The sequence below is a fragment of the Fundulus heteroclitus genome, chromosome 5, assembly GCF_011125445.2.
Source record: "Fundulus heteroclitus isolate FHET01 chromosome 5, MU-UCD_Fhet_4.1, whole genome shotgun sequence".
NCBI lineage: Eukaryota > Metazoa > Chordata > Actinopteri > Cyprinodontiformes > Fundulidae > Fundulus > Fundulus heteroclitus.
In genome coordinates, this window is record NC_046365.1 from 22615388 (window position 1) to 22635510 (window position 20123).

A 20123-nucleotide genomic window follows, 5' to 3' on the forward strand; every position below is an offset into this window, starting at 1 on the left:
ATATAAAAAGAGAAGATAAATTGTTTTTTCCAGATTTAAATGCAGCCCAGAGGCTTTAGAAAACGGTTGTATCTCTTTCGGCAAGTTTGAGATTTGTGTTTTAACTTTTTTTTTCTTTTTTTTTTTTTTTTTATAAGAGTCAATTTATCTGCCATTTGACCAATTACCAGTGAGTTTCTCGTCACATTTAAAGGTTCAATAGGTGAATTATTTTGTAATACAAATTGCAGTTTTGTCACAATGGTAGAGGCGAGGCTGGACAACCTCGATGGATTTCTCTTTTTGTATCAAAAACGTTCAGACGTTCCAGATAGTAAAGATGCTGAACCACTGACAGCTCAATCTGTTTCATAACCCTTTCCCCAAATCCAAAATATGCATAATGCTTTCAAAACCACACTGAAGGCTTTATAAAAGTTCAGAAGGAAAATAACTCCATCATCGGAATCTACGTTCCATCTTTCTGGGATCAATATTTTAAAATCAGCAGAGTCTTCTGACAAAGATCACCTCTCACCAGGCCTTTTAGATCGTGGCACCCAAACAGAACCAGCTCCTTTTGGCCCTCGTGCCCTAACTGACCTTTTGAAAACAAGTTAAAGACACGTTTGTTCAGAAAGACTTTTTACATTTTTTAGCACGCCGTTTTAACTGATTTGTTTTTTTGTGATCATGTGCTTTATTGGATTTTAATGAGCTGACTAATGTAAGGTGGTGTGGAGCAAGTATCAAGCATGGTGGTAGGCACACAGCGTCAGTGGATCACTTTGGTTGCATCTCGATCAATTTTATAACACAAGTTTCCATCTTAAGCTGCTGACTGCCAAAAAAAAAAAAAAGTAAAACTTTTACAGAGAACTGAAACACACCTGAAACTCATCAGTCTGCACCATCAGAACAAAGAACAACAAAAAATTAACATTATTAAGATAATAAAGCTCTTGTACACAAGTAAATGGTTTGCAAAATACAGAAATCCATACAGTGGAGCTCAAAAATGTTACATTAAAGATAATGTGCAATGGTATGCTAAAAAAGGTAAAGAAAATGTTTCATTTGGTTTTACCCGGTGACGTCATTACTGACGTCCCTATACAAACAGGAAGTGCTGGGCCGGCCCCTCCCATGCACCTGTCCTGGATGTGGGATCTGAACGAAAATGGACAAACGATGGTGAGTTTATCCAGAGAAACCTTAAAATGATTCACCTCAAATGTATCTCTAAGATAAGGAAAATGTAAAAAATCACTAAAGGTTCAATAAAGCTTACCTTAAACGTATGCTTGGGTGTAAACTGTAACATAACGCTACCACAAACAAACCTGGGATAATGCGTGAAGCAACACTGAATTTAATCTTAGGCCCCAAGGTATTTTCCTGAATTTGTTGTCAAAATAAAATGCTTAATCCTAATTAAGTCTACATCTAATTACCCCGCTCTACTGTCAGATTCACAGTTTTTCTACATCTATTTATGGATTAAGTTCTTTATTTTATTTTTATTTTTCTATTAAGATAGTTTGAATTCATAGGGTTGTGGTCAGATCACCCTTCTTTGGTTTATTTTCTTAATTCAGACGTGAAGCTGCATCTTCTTCTGTGCAGGAATGTTTAAAAGAGAATAATACAAGTTGTTTTCTGTAAAGGACAGAAATTATAATAAAGGGCTGCATGCAGTCTTAAAAGCAGCAGCTAACTGTGAATTTTTATCCATTATTTGTACACAAAAATACATTTTCAATATCGCCACATGTTGAATCCAGACTGGGTTAAAAAAAGTACTTTATTTTTTATTTTTTTATAAAAGTGACGCAAACTGCTTGAAAAGGCTGCAAATAACAGACAGGGTCCACAAATAGCCACACGGGGGCGCTGTTGGAGAGAAAACGATCGTATTTTGACTGTTGGGTTAAGTTGATTAAGTAGGTCATGCATCATGTAATTCTATTTGATTAATGTGAAGGAAAATGTTTTGTATGTTTGAGTTAAAAGATAAATACCCGAGGACAACATTATGTGCAATTTTCTCAAAAAGAATAATTAATTTGAATTTAGTCTAATTTAATAGCATTTTATTTATGCAGAATTTTTCTTTTGGTGCTTTTCTTTCTATGTTTTGGGTATTTCTAATCAAACTTCGGTTATATAATGCAAATAAAACACGCCCAGACGTTTACACAGTGACATAAAACCCATTTACTCCACGGACCCACAGACGCTGCGTTCACAGCCCAGAGTCACTAACTCCACCTTAATGTGTGAACAGCATTCATGAGCTGCATGTAAAATCTTCTCAGCTGAGATTTAAAGTCGTTAACCATTTACAGATTACATTTTTTTTTACACGTGATCAAGGCTGCTGTATACATAGATATAATATAATCTGGTTAGATCAGTGTGTGTTGATCATGCCCTGACTTTTTTTATTTCTTTACCATAGGATAGAAAGGATTTGTGCATGTAAACATGAGGCTAGCTCTCATGCTGTGTGTGTGTGAGATCCCATGGATGTTCGTGCAGAACCATATCTTGGGTCCACCAGTGGACAGATGGGAGAAATGGCCGAGACTAATCTGAAGGGGTTAATCCACTTAATAACCACCAAGAACGACAGCAGGTCATCTCACCGACAAACATGTTGTTCGTCGGGGCCACCGGAGCTTCAGGAATGCCGACATCTTTCAGATAAAAATATCACGGTATCAGCCGTGTGCGCTCCGCCGCCTCACAGCCACAGGCCTCAATGTGTTTTATGGGGATTTTATCTGACAGTCCAACTCAAAGTCGTTCATAAATGTAAACTAGGAGGAATATGATGCTAGTTTTTTTTTTTTTAAATGTTCACAAATGAAAATATCTGAGAAGTGAGGAATGATTTTAAATTCTGTCCGCTTTACTCTGATACCGCTGAATAATAATAAAGTGTGCCCATTTGTCTTCAGAAGTCCCCTGATAAGCAAACAGAGTTCACCTGTGTGCAATTTAATCTCTAGGAAAGCCTCAGAGGTTTATTAGAGAACAACCAGCATTATTAAGACCAGGGAGCACAGCAGACAGGTCAGGGATAAAGCCGTGGAGACATTTAAAGCAGGGTTTGGTTATAAAACAAAAGTCAAAGCGTTCCACATCTCACAGAGTGCCATTCAAGGTGTCATGTAAAAAACCTATAAAGCCTATGGCACAGCTAAGAACCCACCAAGACAAGAACATCCACCTAAACCGATCAAAGGAGATAATTAACCAGAGCAGCCAAGAGACCCCAAGTAACTCTGGAGGAGCTGCAGAGATCCACAGCTCAGGTGGGAGAACATTTCAACAAGATGAAATGTGGAAAAGTTGTCCATTGCTGCAAGTTGCAAGTTGTCCATTGCTGCAAGAAAACCACAGGAAGTCTCCATTCCAGCTTGTGACGAGCTAAGACGAGGAACCAGCAAAGACCTGGAAGGAGGCGCACTGGTCTGACTGTAAAAAGATGAAAAAAACATTCTTTTGGCAAAGAATGGTTCAGAACCTTCGGTCTCTAGATGTGCAAAACTGTCATAGAAATGTCTCAAAAGACTCGGTTTCTCAACCAAAGCAAATTCACACCACACTTTTTGTTTTTTAAAAAAAAAGAAGAGCCAAATATTGTTCTTCTACTTCACATTCATAACTTCAAGTGTACAAAACCACACATCAGATTTGGCATTATTGGTATTTATGTGAAAAAGGAAGAAGCTAAAGGTAAAAATCTGTAAAATAATCAAACCTGAAAGTCTTGGATCATTGCCTTTGTAATTTGAAAAGGGTCTACTTTCTTTTTAACATTCATAAAAGGGTTGATATCGTTTAAACAAATTAAATACTGCCCAGTTTGGCTTGTGTTTATCTGAAAATTGCTAAAAATTGAAACATGAGCCTTTAGAAAAAGAACCTGTGGACTCGGAGAACAGGTGAAAACCAATTAAAATGGCAGCAGCAGCAGCAGCGGTGGTAATCAGGTGAAAGGGGAAAAAACATGGTGTCACTGCTCAAAGGTGCAGGTCTCAGAATGACCCTGCAGGCTTGTGCAATCCAGTCAAAGCTCCGGGGTTATTACTCAGGTCATCCCTGCAGGCAGAAGACACCCCATCGTGACGAGTATAAGGCCTAATATCCACCTTTGAATGGATTCTCGCAGTAGAAGAATAAACTTCAGATGATAGCATCTGAAGAAGGTTTCTGGGCACTGGGACTGATCTGGGACCAGAACATAAAAGCCCAGCAGTATTGACGACTGTATGGATCGAAAAGCTTTTCTCACACAAAGTCAGCAGAGTGTTTGCCTTCTGGCTTTATTCTCCAAGACTGAAAAGCAAACAGCTTGATCCTGTTTCCAAACCTGTTGCATATTTCAGGTCGCTGTACTGCTATGAAGGCGTGTTTAGCTGCAAATGATGCAGATTTTTTTTAAAGGGAATTGCAAATACCTTTATGTTTTGCACTAGTTTTGAAAGGGAATTTTGTGCGTTGGGAGTTTTGTGAAATCCTAAATCAGAAACATGCACACACAAAAAAAAAAAAAGGATCTGGCAGAATGAACCAACCCTTGGATTTAAAATTTTCAACTCGTAACACAGCAAACCAGCTGGATGCAATCATTTAAACAAACTGAACTCTTCTAAATAATTTCTCAAAACATTAAGCTGATCTTTTTTTTTCCATTTGTCTATATTTGACCATGTAAGCTTGTCATTAGTTAATTTGAGTTAAATGGATGCGCTCCTGAGGATGCATTTTGGGGTAACTTCTCAACACGCGGCTTCCTCCTGTCCATCGTTTCTAAGCCTGCGTTCGTGGTAGATTTTATATTTAGATTGGGAAAGGAGGAGCAACTGTCAGACTGAACCGCCACCTGACCCACAACACATTTCTAACACTGGCTGAGCTTGATGGACTTGTTTACGCTGATATATCCTCAGTGCTGCGTGCTTTGAGTCCCTGGTCAGCATAGATTGTTCTATACTTTCACTTCCCTGCAAAATGTTCAGCATTAACACTGCTGGCTCCTCTTTATATGTTAAATAAAGATTATATTTCGCCTGCTGTGAATCATCTTCATGTAAGTCCAAATTAGCTGGTTCTGGAGGGAACTAAGGGCTGGTCCAAAAAAAAAAAAAAAAAGGCCCCAAGAACAAAACAGACTTCTACCTTCTTCTCTCTAATCTCCAAAACGGTCAAAGCGAACCGATACAAACTTTAAGTCGTCGTAACCTTTGCTTTTTAGGTTTATCCACAGAGAAGCTCATAACAATCTACAGGAGGAATGTTGAAGGTGGTGTGTCACCATTAACATTCCCGTGTGACCGAACAACTATTGGACGGCTATATTTAAGACACTTTCTGAGACATATAAAATCAAACCTGCTCCCTCGGCTTTGATTGCACTCTTTGGGGTGATACCTCCAGGCACTTTTATTTTTAAACAGTATTCAAATGATATTGCTTTTGCCTCTTTACTTGCGCGACGTTTAATACTTGTGAATTGGAAAAAAGAAACTCTGCCTACTCATGATCAGTGGATAGCTGACCTTTATGAGGTTTTTATACATGGAAAAAATGAGAAGTACACTAACGGGCTCATTGACTAAATTTAACAAATCATGGCAGCCAGTTTTGAAATATATGGAAACTTTTAAAATGTGCACCATGCCATAGTTAGATACGCCAGCCACGACTCTAATAGGCAAGGCAAGTTTATTTATATAGCACAATTCAGTACAGAGACAATGCAAAGTGCTTTACATGATTAAAATATAGGAATAAAAGCAAGTAGGGATAGAATGTAGAAACAAAAAAAAGAACATTTAATAACAGTAAAACAGTTTAACTTGAACATTCAAAGGCAATTTTAAGCAAATGTGTTTTTAATCTCGATTTAAAGAAACTCAGGCTTTCCACACTTTTACAGTTTTCTGGAAGTTTGTTACAGATAAGTGGAGCATAGGAACTAAAATTACTAATGTAATTATTTAACTGCTATTATTCAAGTTATATACTTTTGTTTATTTATTTTTATTTTTTTATGTAATTTGTTTTGTCTATCTATTTGGTTATTGTTTTGCTTATTGGGGTTTTGATAAGATGTACAGCCAAGAATACATATTGTATTTATCAATGTCATGTGCTGTCAAAAATCATAAACAAAATTGCAAAAAAAACAAAACAAAAAAAACATTGCCGTGTGAAACACAAGACACGTTTCCATCCAGTTTCCCTGTGAATTTTGAGCGAACGTTTAAAATGTCGCAAAAAATAGAAAACGCGATCAAGGCGTGTCTCCATCTGCTGGTTTGTAACATCGTCAGAAGTTGACGTTATGCATGACTGTAATAAACAGGAAGTAGAGGTTGCAGACTAGCATGGAGGAAAATGAAGAGGTTTTCAGGAATGTGTTGCTATTGGGCAAGTTGTAATTGTTCTGTCATATGATATTACCAATGGTACACTGAGTACAACGGAAACAGCTCAGTCATGTGAGGTAAATGTTTGCTACTTTAGAGCTTATTCGCCAAATGTACTTCCGTTTCCCTCACCTCAGGTGAGAGTGAAAACTTTTTCTTGCAAAATTGAGGAAGGTGTTTTAAATTTAGTCTTTTCCATCAACCTTTTCTAATGCGATAGTTCAAAATGCTCATTAAAAAAGTTGAAAGGAACTCGGCGACAAACTGAGAACGGAGTATAAAGTATTTCTGACCAGAGTAGCAGAAATGAAGGTAGAGCCACATACAATGCAAACAGTACTGATAGTATTTTATAGAAACACTATTGTGTTGATTTTTACAATGCCTTATTTTTTTTTTCTTTATAAGCCAGTTATTTTAACCAGAAAAACTTTACGTATTTTGTTTTCCTGATCTGTTTCACACAGGAAGATCATTTGTGGCGCACCTCCTCCTGTCACCATTTCCTATATTTCTGTAAACAATTGGTTAAATTCTTTGTAAATGGCGGGAAATGCGAATGTCACGATGGTTTAAATGTTGAAATAGCTTTCTCATAAACCCGCTACGATGTTGTTTTAAGACAGTGGAAATCTCCTTTGGTCTTGGCCCCTCTCAATTAGCTGTTAGCTTCAGCCATCAGGACCAACTTATCTGGATTTCTCCTAAATGAAGAGGCCAGAGGAGTTATCTAGCGCCCACATTGATGTGGAGTATAAGTGACGGTAGTTTATGCAACTCAATAAGAAAATGATGTCACACTAAGCTAATACAATGTGACCTCGCCTGCAAGCTGATTTCTCGCGGTATTTGCGCGTTCACAAACACACAAATGTGCAGAACGGAGAGTGCTACACATGATCAATCTGGCTTGCCAGGTTAAATACAATGTTGATTGGCACGGTTCACGTTTTCCTTTATCGTTCCCATCCGGACGTGGATATTGTTTCTTTCCTGCTGCTCAGACAATAAAACACATAAACGGTTTCAGAAAAAAGTGACACATCCTCTGAGGCTAATGGGTTATCGCGTCTCTCTAAAATGGTACGCTGCCTTGTAGCCTTGCAGGTTGCTTGGTTGTGCTTGTTTCAGCAGAAAAGAAAAAACACCTTTTAATAGCAACTCTTTCAGAGCAAGTCTGACTCTGTAGAAGGAGACAAATAAATCTATTCAAGAAACCCCCATTGTGTCATGAAAACTCAAGGTTTCATCCGAGTTCCCTCTTTGAAGGCTGATTTAGTGTGAGCCTTTTCATTTATGCATTTTATTGCACTGTTGCAGATCATTAAAAAAATAAAAATAAAACAAAAGTAGTGCTTGATAGAAAGCATTAACTCTGAGCAAATCCCGCACCGTGATGCATTAAATATGCCGCTCCTGAGTCTCCTTCCTGTGTTTAATTACCTTTATTGATCTATGATGCCCCGTGTTGAAATATTTATACAGTGTCGAGGAAGCTTGGATTCAACGGCGTGCACTTGAGCTCATGTGCTTGGGGAGCCATTAGCGGCGCTCTGGTGTCGGCACATTTCTGCTGTCCACATGCATGGCCCAAATACGGATGTTTTCATCTGGAGACAGAGAGGAGGCATTAATGACGGCTGAGTCACAGCCTTCCAGCAGCTACGTGGGAAACTTAAGATTCCCACGTAGCCGTTGTCTGAACTGAGTCCGAAGCTGGATTTTGTTATGTAATGGGAGATTGTTTTAATAAGCAATTCCAAGTGAATATGGGCTGAAAGCAGAGAGCACACTGCAAAGACTAATGCAGTGCGGCTCTGAAGTCAGCTGAATCGCTCTCCAAGCTTCAGCAATAATATTACACATTTCTGTGCGGTGGATTGCCAAAGTATTCATACCCCTTGAACCTTTCCACATGTTGTCACAAACATAAATAGATTTTGTTGGAATCTTATGTGAAAGACCAACACAAACTGGTAAAGCAGAAAGAAAATGATGCATCATCTAAAACATTTTTTATGAATAGAAAAAGCCTCCTTTTCTCTGAGTGAAACCAATTGTCTTCAGAAGCTGCCTGATGGTTGCTAATGACTGAATAGAGCCCACCTGTGTGTAGTCTAATCTCAGTACAAAGACAGCTGTTCTGTGACCGCCTCAGAGGTTGGTTTAGTGAATATTGGGGAGCAAGCAACATCATGAAGTCCAAGGAACACACCAGGATCAGGGATGAGGTTGTGGAGAGGTTTAAAGCAGGCTTAGGCTATGAAAAATGTCCCAAATTTTGAACATCTGACGGAGCTCTGTTCAATCCATCATCTGGAAGTGGAAAGAGTACGGCACAACCGTAAACCTACTAAGACAAGGCCGCGTCCACCTAAACATACAGGATGAACTGCAGAGAGCACTGATCAGAGATGCAGCCAAGAGGCCCATGGCGACTCTGGACGAACTGCAGAGATCAGGAGAGGGAATCTGTCCACAGGTCAACTATCAGTTGTGTACTCCACAAATGTGGCCTTTATGGAAGAGTGACAAGAAGAAAGCCATCATCAAAAAACTTGAAGCTGTAATTGTAGCAAAAGGTGGTTTCACTAAATATTGACTCATGGGGGGTGAATACTTTTGCACAACGCCCTTTTCAGTTTATTTGTATAATTTTCTTTATGCCTCCCAATTGTATTCCAGTTTGTGTTGGTCTTTCACATAAGATTCCTTTTTTTTCTTTCTTTTTTTGTGTCCTGTCTGGCTATGTAGCATTAATTATTGTTGTCTTAATGCCAAAAAGAGTCACTCACTGCTTTCTCCACAGTGCTCCGCTTGATTTATATATGCAAGAAGCTTTATTAGATTTTATGCTGGGACTATTTCATGTTCAATGGACACAGAAACGGGAAGGTAGAAGAGAGGAAAAAAAGGGACAGAAACGGATGAGACAAGGGAGAAAAGGTGAAAGAGAAAGAGGAGAGGGAGAGAACAATATAACATCCTCTGAGTCTGCTTCTACACCTGCAAAGAGAGATAAAAGAACAGCAAAACCAACCGATAAAGTATTACAGGTACAAACAACCAACACCTTGATACAATCACTGAAGAATATACAGTATTATTTAATACGAAATGTGTAAACTGACAGCTAAAGGTAATAATAAGGGTTTCTTGTATAGAAGTGAATCTGTAAGTACCTGAATCCAAGCACCTGTTGGTGTTTGTGAGACCACTGAGGCAGACGCCAGGGGAACCAGAACCTGCTCCATACTCCTGTCCTAACCTCCCACCTCGATCCCAGCCCAGATGACCCACAGGCCCCTCCACCTGGAGATGAACCAACATGAACTGAACGCGCCAACCAACCAGAGCCCACCCCACAAACCCTGAGGTGCTACCTCCCCCACACCCTGCCCTCCATACCTAAGCCCCCCCCAGCCCCCAAAGCCCTCATGTGTGGCAGCGTGAAGGAGCAGGCAGAGGGAGGTATCCGGGGATGGGGCGGAATGACTGGGGAGTAACATGCCCTCACAGGAAGCTCCCCCGTTGACTCCAATAGGCACCCCCGTTCTCCAAAAACCCACCCGGAGAGGGAGGCTACATAGTCCGCAGGGCTAGAGATGGACGGCAGGGTCCGAGAGCCAACCACAAACCGAGACCAACACCATCACTTCCCAAGTCACCCGCCCTACCCGCCAGACCTTTAGGGGGGGAAGAAAAGTAGACAAAACAAAAAAATCTCTAGTCAGCCAGCCCAGCTGAACCATGTCGACCCCTGTTCCACAGACACAACCAGGACCGAGACATGCAGCCGGACACAGAGCCATCCAAGCAACTCTCCCCCAGTCCTAAATGAAACCCACCCCAACACTAACATTCAAACAACTCCAACACCACAGACATAGATAGACACCTAGCCTGGATGCCCCCCCCCCCACCCCCACATAAGATTCCAATTAAATATAGTGTGGAAAAGGTAGAAGGGTATGAATACTTTTATAAGCCACTGTACATTTCAGCTGTTGTGTGCACTACAGGCGACTTGACTAATTCAAACCAAAACAATGAGATTGTCCATAAATCTGTTGTGTATATAAATATTTGCCTTTGCTTCACACTGTACAGCTCTACTTTGTTTTTATATCTTGAATTTTTGTTCTACTTTTGGAGGTGACAAAAACCTGTCGCCAGCTGGGAAACTGTGAGAACGGCACCTATGATAGTTTGTAACACAGTGGATGCCTGCAGGGTTGCATTCTTTTCACTAAACACACAGAGCAGTTCATAAGCAGAAACAGATCCAGTTCTACCGGTAACAGATAATAAACTGAGTTTGTTTGCGGTTCAATAGAGGTTATTATGTCTTGGTTTGGTCTAGTGACTTGTGGAGTTTTGTTGACACATGCTGAGGTCATCTGACAGAGAGAGGTGTTAAAATAGTTTCACTTTTTCAGTACAGAAAGACAAACTGGTTAGGTTTTTTTTCTTCTTCAACGACAGCAACTACTTCAACAACAGCAACTTGGAAAAGAGAGGAGGAAACTCTGCTGAGGATTCGCAGTTAGTGATAAAGTGTAGTTACAGATAACAGTAAATCTTCATCTAAGACTTTATACGGATTCTCTAAAGACTGCATGTTTTAAAAATGCAGGTGATTAATTAAAGTTGCTGTTCTTCGACACAAGAAGAAACTGTTTTTGGTTTCCTCCTGGGGGATTAATGGGCAAGGTAATGATGTGCCAATAAGAAAAGTTCTGGTTTTGGAATATATTTGTGAAGCTTCGATTCAGATATTAATTTTGGTGTTCGTCTAAGATCTATAATCGACAACATACAAAACGCAGAGACAGATTTACTCTCTCTGGGACTAGAAAGGGAAATGGTATTTGTTTAATTATTAATATTTATCTACTTATATCCGGTTCACTACAAATGTCTTAATGCACTTTAATGAACAAACAGACCCAATTTATGGTTAATTATCACGGTTAATTTCCGGAAAGCTTTCCGTGTAAGAAAACCCAGCCGACCGCATCCAATCACTCTTCTCGCAGCAATCTCTCTTCCTGAACAGACAAGTGGCAACAATGGTTTGTTAAACTGTTAAACTGCAGTGAGTGTTAACTTTGCATCACCTGGATGCACTGAGCATGCCTGTTGTGAGAGTTGTGAGAGTTGAAAGGAACCTCCAGCAGACAGACCGGGTGTCTGAGGAATCGGAGCAGACATGCACAGAAGAACTGATCCAGGAGTACTTTCTATATTAAAGAGTTTGACAGCGGTGGCTCTTTTAGTGCAGCCAAACAGATAAGCTGTGAGGCAGTGTTAAAGTCTGTGGGGATGATGCAGAGTTGTCAAAATGGCCTCTTCAGTGGAGTTGTCCAGGATAAGATGTAAAGGAATTTCCTCCTGCCAACAATATTAGAGATCATTTTGAGTTTCTAGCTTACGTCTTAGTCCAGGTCCCCACTGTAGTTCTTCATCAGTTCCTCACTGCCTCTACATCCTGGAAACTTTGCTTTGTGCTTGAATTAGTCGAACTTTCGTGTGGTGGGTTCCTCAGCTGAAACAGGTGAGCTGTCTGGACCACCAGGACCTTCTGCCTGGTCCCTGTGATGGTCTACAGAGAACAAAGACCTGTCAGATCCTGTTCTTCTGAGACTGTAGGTGGTGCTCTGTAACCTGACCCTAGCCAGATGGATATCGCTCCGCCTAGCTCCACTCATCCATCTGGGACAGATCCATAGGAATGGCGTTTCAGAAGGCTGGGCCTTATTAAAAATCCTTGCATATGATTGGATAAGCCACTTGTCTGTCATCTTTATCGACGTGCTATTTCAACCACTCACACCGAAGCTAACCCGTGACGCTGATGAGAGCGACGCAGGAAAACAAAACTTGCCAAATCCGGTCGGGAGAAGGGCGAAAACATCGTTTCCACCAACAAAAGCCTTCAGAGCCGTTCTCTGATGTTCTTTTAATGAAACAATATTAGGTAGATTGGACAACACGGAAGAAATAGCAGCATCAATGTTAACGCTTGCTTCCTCGATGCGAACCGCCATTGCTATCAAAACAGTCTCACGTCACGGTCGCTTCTCCACTACGTCACATCTATGAAACTCCAGCCCTGCGTCCTGATTGGCTGGACAATAAAATTGGTTGGAGAAATCTCTTTCTATGGGAGAGGTCCCAGATGGATATTAGGGAAGCTAGGCGGAGCGAAATCCATCTGGCTCGTCAGGTTAGGTGCTCTGCACAAATAAAGCAAATTTCCATCACACATACCGTTTAAGTAAAAGACTATGTGTTATAAGCTGGGAAACGACAAGATTCTTTAAAAGATTTGTCAAAACAGTGCAAAAAGCCAGTCTAATTAATGTGTTTTGGGTAGTATCCAGAAGCTGAACATAAATTGTGTTAGAAAGTTTTTTCCACAAAACAATTCATGGCTGCAAACATGGATAGCAGATTTTACTCCAAAACGAGAGTACAATGTTTGAAAGAGAGCAAAAAGGCGCAGCGAAAGTACAATTTCAAGTTTCAGTTGCTTCACTAAAGTCCCACATTAAAAGGTTATTATCGCCGCCAGTAGCGTCGGCTTTTATCACATCCACGCTCACATGCACACCTGCAGGCAACTTGTTTTACCACAAGGGCACAAGATCTGGCGAGGAGGCTGAAGTGCGGTTTATGGTTGCATAACATGGAGCTGATTCATCTCTCACACATGCGCTCACCAACACACACACACACACACACACACACACACACACACACACACACAGTTATTCCCGGTGGCCTACTTTCATTTCTGAAGCACACAACTTCCTTGTGACCTATTTGAACACTTTGATATGAATGTGTTGGTACTATGCATGTGTTTGTGTGCGTTTGTGACGCTGGAAGCCCTTCGCATGCACATCTGTAGAATTGCACACTGACCTATTTTACAGCCCCGTGTCGGACGGAGGGAGAGGGGCGAGTCAATGGGTTGTTACGGGCAGCAGAGCTCTCTCCTGAACGTCAGCCAGTCTGGGACTTGTTTTTAGTCAGCTCTGTGTTTCGTCTCCCCGATTTCCTGCAGGCCCCGGGCCAAATCTTACACCGGTAGTCCTCTCAGGTGAAAGGTTTTTTTGTTTTCAGCAGGACACTGAAAGGCTTTCGGGTGGTTACGTATGAGCAAAGTGGGTCAGGGTGATCCACCGAGCCAGATTTTTTATTCACGTCACTGAGTCATGTTACAGGAAATTCAGGCAAACTGGAAAACATGGAGACGTTATGAAATGTCTTATATGAAAAAAGTGTGGGGAATGAATATTTGCGTCACAGTGTCCAACCAGACATGTTTTCCCCAAACTTAGATTTTTTTTTGGGGGGGATTCTAGTTGATTGTTTGCAGCAGAAACCGAGTTGAACTGTAATCCTCCAAAATTTCATGCAAAACGACCTAAAAATATTGCAGGACAGTTTGATGCGATCTACTTTGTCTGCAATTACTGCAACGTTGACGACCAAGTTGATATTTGAATACATTTGGCTTCATTGCACAACAGACTCCTGCAGCAACCCTCCTCTGATGATGTCCAACCTCTCCCCGCTTTTAAGGTTTTTAGGTCATTAAGCAGAGATTTTCAACCAGCGACTGATGTTTTCTGACGTCGGCTCACCACGGTTTAAACTGCACGTCCTGTGAGTGGACGGACATTTGTACAGCCCGACACGCACTCCTAAGCCTCATCCTTCTTACCCGATCCCTGCCTCTGTGTGCCGCTGACCTACATACTGCAACATCCCAGTTACATAACCAGCCAGAGCTGTTGATCACCGCAGGCAGCACAAGGCCAACACCCCCCTTCTCAGTCTCTAACTTCTTTCCCAAACACAACACTATACAGCTTAACTTTCTTTAAAGGGACAGTATGTTTTTTTAAGGTGAGGTTCTCTGTGTTGTTATCATCAATCAGTTTCTTACCTTCACTGAACAGCTCTCCAGCTTCCTCATAGGGAAAGATGGAAAGCAGAGCTGATAGCTGAGTCATGGTGACGGTGTGACCAAAAGCAGATTCCTGCCATCTTAAAACACCTCTAAAAAAAATTCATAATGTTTCATAATTATTTACTCCTTCAATACATTTTTGTATTAGAGGTGTTTTACAGTTATTTTGGACAAATAACTGGACTAGGTTGCAAGTAACCGGTTTGATTCACCTTGAGATTATATTTACCGCTAAGTGAAGCCATAAAATTAGTCTAAATTGTAATATTGGTTATTGGTTGTTGTCTCACTTGCCAATCGTTCTGCTCACATAACGCCAGTGTGCGTGGTCGTTCCTTGTTAGTTTCTGCTTGCTGGCTGCGCATGCGCACATTTTAGTGTTTATGTATCTGGTTGTGTGGAATGTGAACATGTGTGGACATTCCTTGTGTGGAATGTTATATATATATAAAACAATGTGTGTATTCTGGAGCATGTAACAAAAATAATTTCCCCCTGGGATCATTAAAGTAAGTCTGAGTCTGAGGGTTAGCTTAGCGGCTAGGTTAGCGGTTAGCTTAGGTGTTAGCCGTTCATTGTAGCGCTGCTGTTCTCACCGTAGACTTTGAACATGGCTGAGAGTCACAAGAAGAAAACCGCATTCAAGTTTATGAGAAGAAAAGGAAGGCCTCAGTAGAAAGAAATAAGACCAGAGTGGATTTTGGAGATTTTTTTTCATGCAATCCACCTGAGGAGTGGAAGAGCAAGGTAAGGTGGTCTTGTGCATGCACAGTCAAAGTGATTTAGGGAAACCTCAGGAAAAATCGCCAACCCTAGGTTTAACCAAGTTGGATGAAATTAAATTAAATTTAATATAATTGAGCTGAAGTGAATTCTCCTGAACTGAATCAAATATAGGGCTGCAGGGTGATGCAGTCTTTGCCACCATTGCCTGACAACCACCCTCTGTGGTCTTTCTGCATGAAGTTTGCATGTTCTCCCCATGCATGTGGGCTGCCCCCCCCCCCCGTCACTCCGGCTTCCTCCCACGGTCTAAAAGCATGCATGTTGGGTTAACTACTTGTTTGTTCTGTGTCGCCCTGGGATGGACTAGCGATCTGCTTAGAATGACTTACGTTGAATTAAATTAAACTGAGGTGACTTGAACTGAAAACTCACCTACATAATCAAATTGTTTAAAATGAATTTAGTTGAACTGATCAAATCTAAGTTAAATTCAATTGAATTGAAATCAATTGAATGGAACTGAAATTAATTACTGAACGTACGTAAGGTGAACTGAGACAAGCGTTTTTAGTTACTGAATTTAATAAAATTGAAAACTGAAGTAATATTTAAGTGAACCACTTTGAACCGAACTGAATTTTCTCGAAGTCAATGAACTGAACTGAATTAAACCAAGCTGATCCGAACTTAATTCAAATTCTATATAATTTTAAACTTTGAATTTATTACCTTCCTAGCAACCTACCATGCATAACACATTTACAAAGCAAGACATGTAGAGAAACTGGCCGGTGTAAATGACACATAAAATACGGTATTAAAAAAAAAACATTTAATGGGCTTTCAAAAAGAGCACTATATGACAGAAAACAGCAAAGCTTTTAAATTGACAGTCATTTTTCATACGTTGCTGGGCAGATGTACAATTTTTGGAGTATGTGTTTAAAATGGAGCTTTCAACTTAGATCATTATAAACATTTAAGTAAATAACTGCCCACTGACCTACATGACTTTCATCAGCAAAGACCTGCAGCTGATTATTGTTAACGTAAGATACCGACTGCTCATGCCCTCTCCACAGAAGCCTATTTGAAGAAACAAACTATACCTCTTCAGGTAAAATGATTGTCGTCTCCAATGCAGATTAATTTGTTTTGGGGAATCTGAGAAGAAACCCTTAAAGTCCAGTCTACATAAATACAAACACATACATTCATCTGGTGTGTGATTAACCAAAAAGGCAACTAGAAAAAAAAACTGGGTCTCCTCTGATCCATCCGATGATCTGCCGTTTCCTCCTGCAGCATTCCTACATATAAAAAGTGTCGCCGCGGCCATTGCTTGCCGCTGACCTGCTCCCCTGAAACAGAGAAAGCTTCTTTCTGACTTACTTTGCCGAAGTTTACTCTGTGGAGGGATGTGATGTAACCTTCCCTCCCCCCGCTCCTTCCCCGTCTCTCATTCTCTCCACTTTGAATAACCCCTCTCTTCTACATTGCTGCTCTCCCCTCTCCTCCATCCACTCCCATCCCTCCTCTCTGACCTACTTTTTTTTTTTTCTCTCCCCTGGCCTGTTTTCACGGGCCTCTGCACAACACAAAGCAGCTTGTACAGCTTGGAGGGGGGAGAAGTGGGTGAGGAAGAGGAGGTAAATGGTCAGGAGGAAAGGAAGAGGACAATTGGAGAGTAGACCAGGGGAGGATGGTGTGGTCTGTAGCGGGGGGGGGGGGGGGGGGGGGGGTGTTTCTCAGGACCGTCACCTTGTTGCTGCTGGCTGGCTCAGAGAGCAGAAGTTAAGACACAAAGGAGTTTCATATTACTGGTGGGAAGCACCAGATCCGTTTGTGGTCAGCCGCCACCACACACCCTTCACTCAGCATTCTGAAAGCGAGAACCAAAGACGAGGAGCCGCACGTTTGATTTACTTGGCAAAGTTTCTGAACATGTAACTCTCAGAGGGTGAAAACATTGTCTGAAGTTCCTGAGAGAGCCCCCCCCCTCCCTCCCCACGTGTTGACATTTTCCAGCCAGAGCTGCCGTCATCAGATTCAGAGGAAAATTTGGGTGTGTCTTCTAAGATTGCGTCACCACAGCGTCTGATAGGCTCCCCTTCCTGTCCCTTTTGTTCTTATGTAACTCCTGCTCCTTTCATGCCAGCCTGCTGTTCCGGACAGCAATCGTTGCGTTACCGACATGCTCGGATGGGGGCCGGCCGCCCTGCGCTCACAGGCCGATGCGCTTCTTCTCTTGAGGCTGCTCTTGTGTAACTTGCCCTGCGCGGCACCGGGCAACCAATAGATGTTGTGCAACTCCGAGCAACACAAGAGAATTTGAGCAAATAATTTTGCTTGCGTGGAAGCAGTTTGTCATGTAACACAGGATCACTCGAGGGTTGAACTTTCCATCATGAACTTCCTTTTTTTTTTTTTTTTATTTGCTCCTGGCTTAAACAATTTCTTGAAGATTTAAGAGGTCTTTGTGTTGTTTACAATTGTGCTAAATTTAGTTTTGATATTATCAGGTAGTTCAACAAGCATTGCTCATGCAATCATGGGGCACATGGTGTCTTGATGAAGTGTTTACCCCTTGAACTTTTTCTCATTTTGTCGGGTTACGACTCCAAAATTCAGTGTATCTTAGTGGGATTTTATCTGACTGATCAATATGGAGTGGTGCATAATTGTGACGAAGAAGAAAAAAAATTTGTACTCATGCCCCTAAATATAAATGTCTAAAGCCCAATGCAACCAGCTGTCTTAAGATAACAAAATTACATTTTGTTCATTTAATTTATTATTTTTCCAGCTGTTTTTATTAAATTATTACATTTTGTCCCCCACAATTCATGAAACAACACAGTTTTGAAGCTGCCTCCCAATTCAGCAATGAGGTTAAAGAGCATTTTTGCTATTATTTGGCATCTGAACAAACCCGGTTAATAATTTTAATCAGTTAAAATTTACAATATTTCAAAGAATCTGGATGAGATTATCCTGGATCAAAACAGGAATACATCAATTCCCCAAAGATCCCCTAAAAACATGAATTATAATGTATTTTTTTGTTATTTTTGGCATCTAATACGTATCCAGCTCAAGAACTCGTGTTTTAAACCAAAGTAAAAGTATCTTATTACCAAAAAAGCAATGAATTACAGTGAGTTTTTCTTTTAAATTTCAGTGTTTTTGCAATCAATGATTTAAATTAACTACAATCTGTGATAACGGTATTTTCAATTAAAGGTCATCTACATATAAACTAGTGTGAAAAGCTTATCGTTTAGATGAAGTAAAAGAATATGACCTTTCAGTTTTCAGTCTTACATATTAAACCAGACTTGGAAGGTGATAAAACCAAATCCCCAGTTTTCCAGAGGTTTTTCATCACAGGAACCCAGTAATTATGTTATTTATTCTCAATATACATACAGCAGTTCTGTAATAGCCTTACGGATTTGATGGAGAACCTTGGGAAAACAAAATGCATCGAGCTGTCGAGGATTGGTCAGAAGGCAGGTAAAGAGGTCCGTGGTAACTCTGGAGCAGCTGCATAGAGCCACAGCTCAGGTGGGAGAGTGTGCAGACCTGGCAGCTGTAGACTAGTTGTCCAGTCTACACATCTAAAGCTGGGGTGAAGTTTCACCTTCCAGCATGGCAATGACTCCAAATGTACAGCCTGAGCTGCAATAAAATAGTTTAGATCTGGGGGTCTCAAATTGCAGGTCTTCTGAAACTTTTTGATGTGCCACTGGTCCAACACATTGACTGAATTACCTCCTCAGCACAGTACAGGACTCACAAAGAGTCCCGACGATGACCTAATTGTTTGAATCAGGTGTGCTAAGGTTAAAGACCAGAGGTGACAAAGCCTTCTCTGTGGCAGCACCCACCCTGTCTCTCTATGTCTGTTAAGCTCTGTGTCAGTAGGTCACAGACTGAAAATACATCTATTTTCCATGGCCTGATTTGAGTGCTTGGAAATGGCTACAACCAAATTAATTAATTTGGTTTTGGTTTTTATTTGTATTGTTACTTTTTGGTATCTTATTGCCAATTCTGTTATTGTTTTATTTATTTTTTTCCATCAAACTTAGATTCATTCATTGTTTTATCTCTGATCTACCTGTGACGTGATTGTAGTGAAGCACTTGGTCAGCTGAGGTTGTTGTAAATGTGCTATATAAATAATAAACGTACTTGCTAAAGTAGATTCACATCTAAACAATGCTGGATGATGCTTTGTTTAGTGTGAACCTTGTTTATGTATTTGAATCTTTCAATCGCCAGACCTGAGTCCAAATCTGACTGAGCTTATGCCATTTTGCTAAGAAGAATGGGTAAACATGCCTGCTTCTAACTGCACTAAGCTGGTGCAGACGTTCCTCTTGCATAATGTGGTTTGAGATTAAACAAAAAAGCATGTTGCACTTTTCAGATTTTCAGATGTTTTTACCACATCAAATCTACATGATACCTGCCAAAGTCGACATTGGAACATGACTAAAAAAGCTCAAGGGATATGAATACCTTTGCACTTCACTGTAATCACCTCTACAAACTGCTTCCACAGTGGCTAAGCTCCAAGACATTTTAGGTTTTAGGACCTGAGATAGCTTTGCCGAGTGGTAGCAAGGTTTGCAGCACTACAGCACAAACTGATGTATGCTGTAAGCAGGGCTCAAAGTACAGGGCGGCGTGTGATTACGTAACAGCCAGGTCAATGTGTGACTCGAGGCTCATTGATGTGTTTGGAAGGTAAAAGGCAGCGCAGACGAGTTGCCTTGAAGCTGGCATTGGTGGAAGGGTAAGTATACATTAGGAAGGCAGTTATCGAACAACATGAGTCAAGCATCTGAAAGGAGGGATGGAGCAATGAAAGAACAGATCCTGCTCTGATGAATCATGTCTTGTTGCTGGAAGTCTGTGCGTACACACAGAGGAATGCTCAGGGGAGGTGGCACGAAGCTACTTAACTGAAATCAAGGGTCACT

The 20123-nt window shown here is 40.9% G+C and overlaps 1 protein-coding gene across 3 annotated transcripts in view; it reads left to right on the forward strand.

Moving 5' to 3' along the window:
- Window positions 1-1123: 1123 nt before the first annotated feature.
- Window positions 1124-20123, forward strand: part of c5h22orf23 (chromosome 5 C22orf23 homolog) — a 64422-nt gene continuing 45422 nt past the window's right edge. Inside the window, exon 1 of one of the 3 annotated variants that reach the window (XM_036137211.1) lies at window positions 1124-1173. In XM_036137211.1, the coding sequence (XP_035993104.1) occupies window positions 1126-1173 (48 nt within the window). In that variant the 5' untranslated portion in view covers window positions 1124-1125. The remainder of the gene's footprint in view (window positions 1174-20123) is intronic. The other 2 variants (XM_036137213.1, XM_036137212.1) reach the window with 2 other exon arrangements.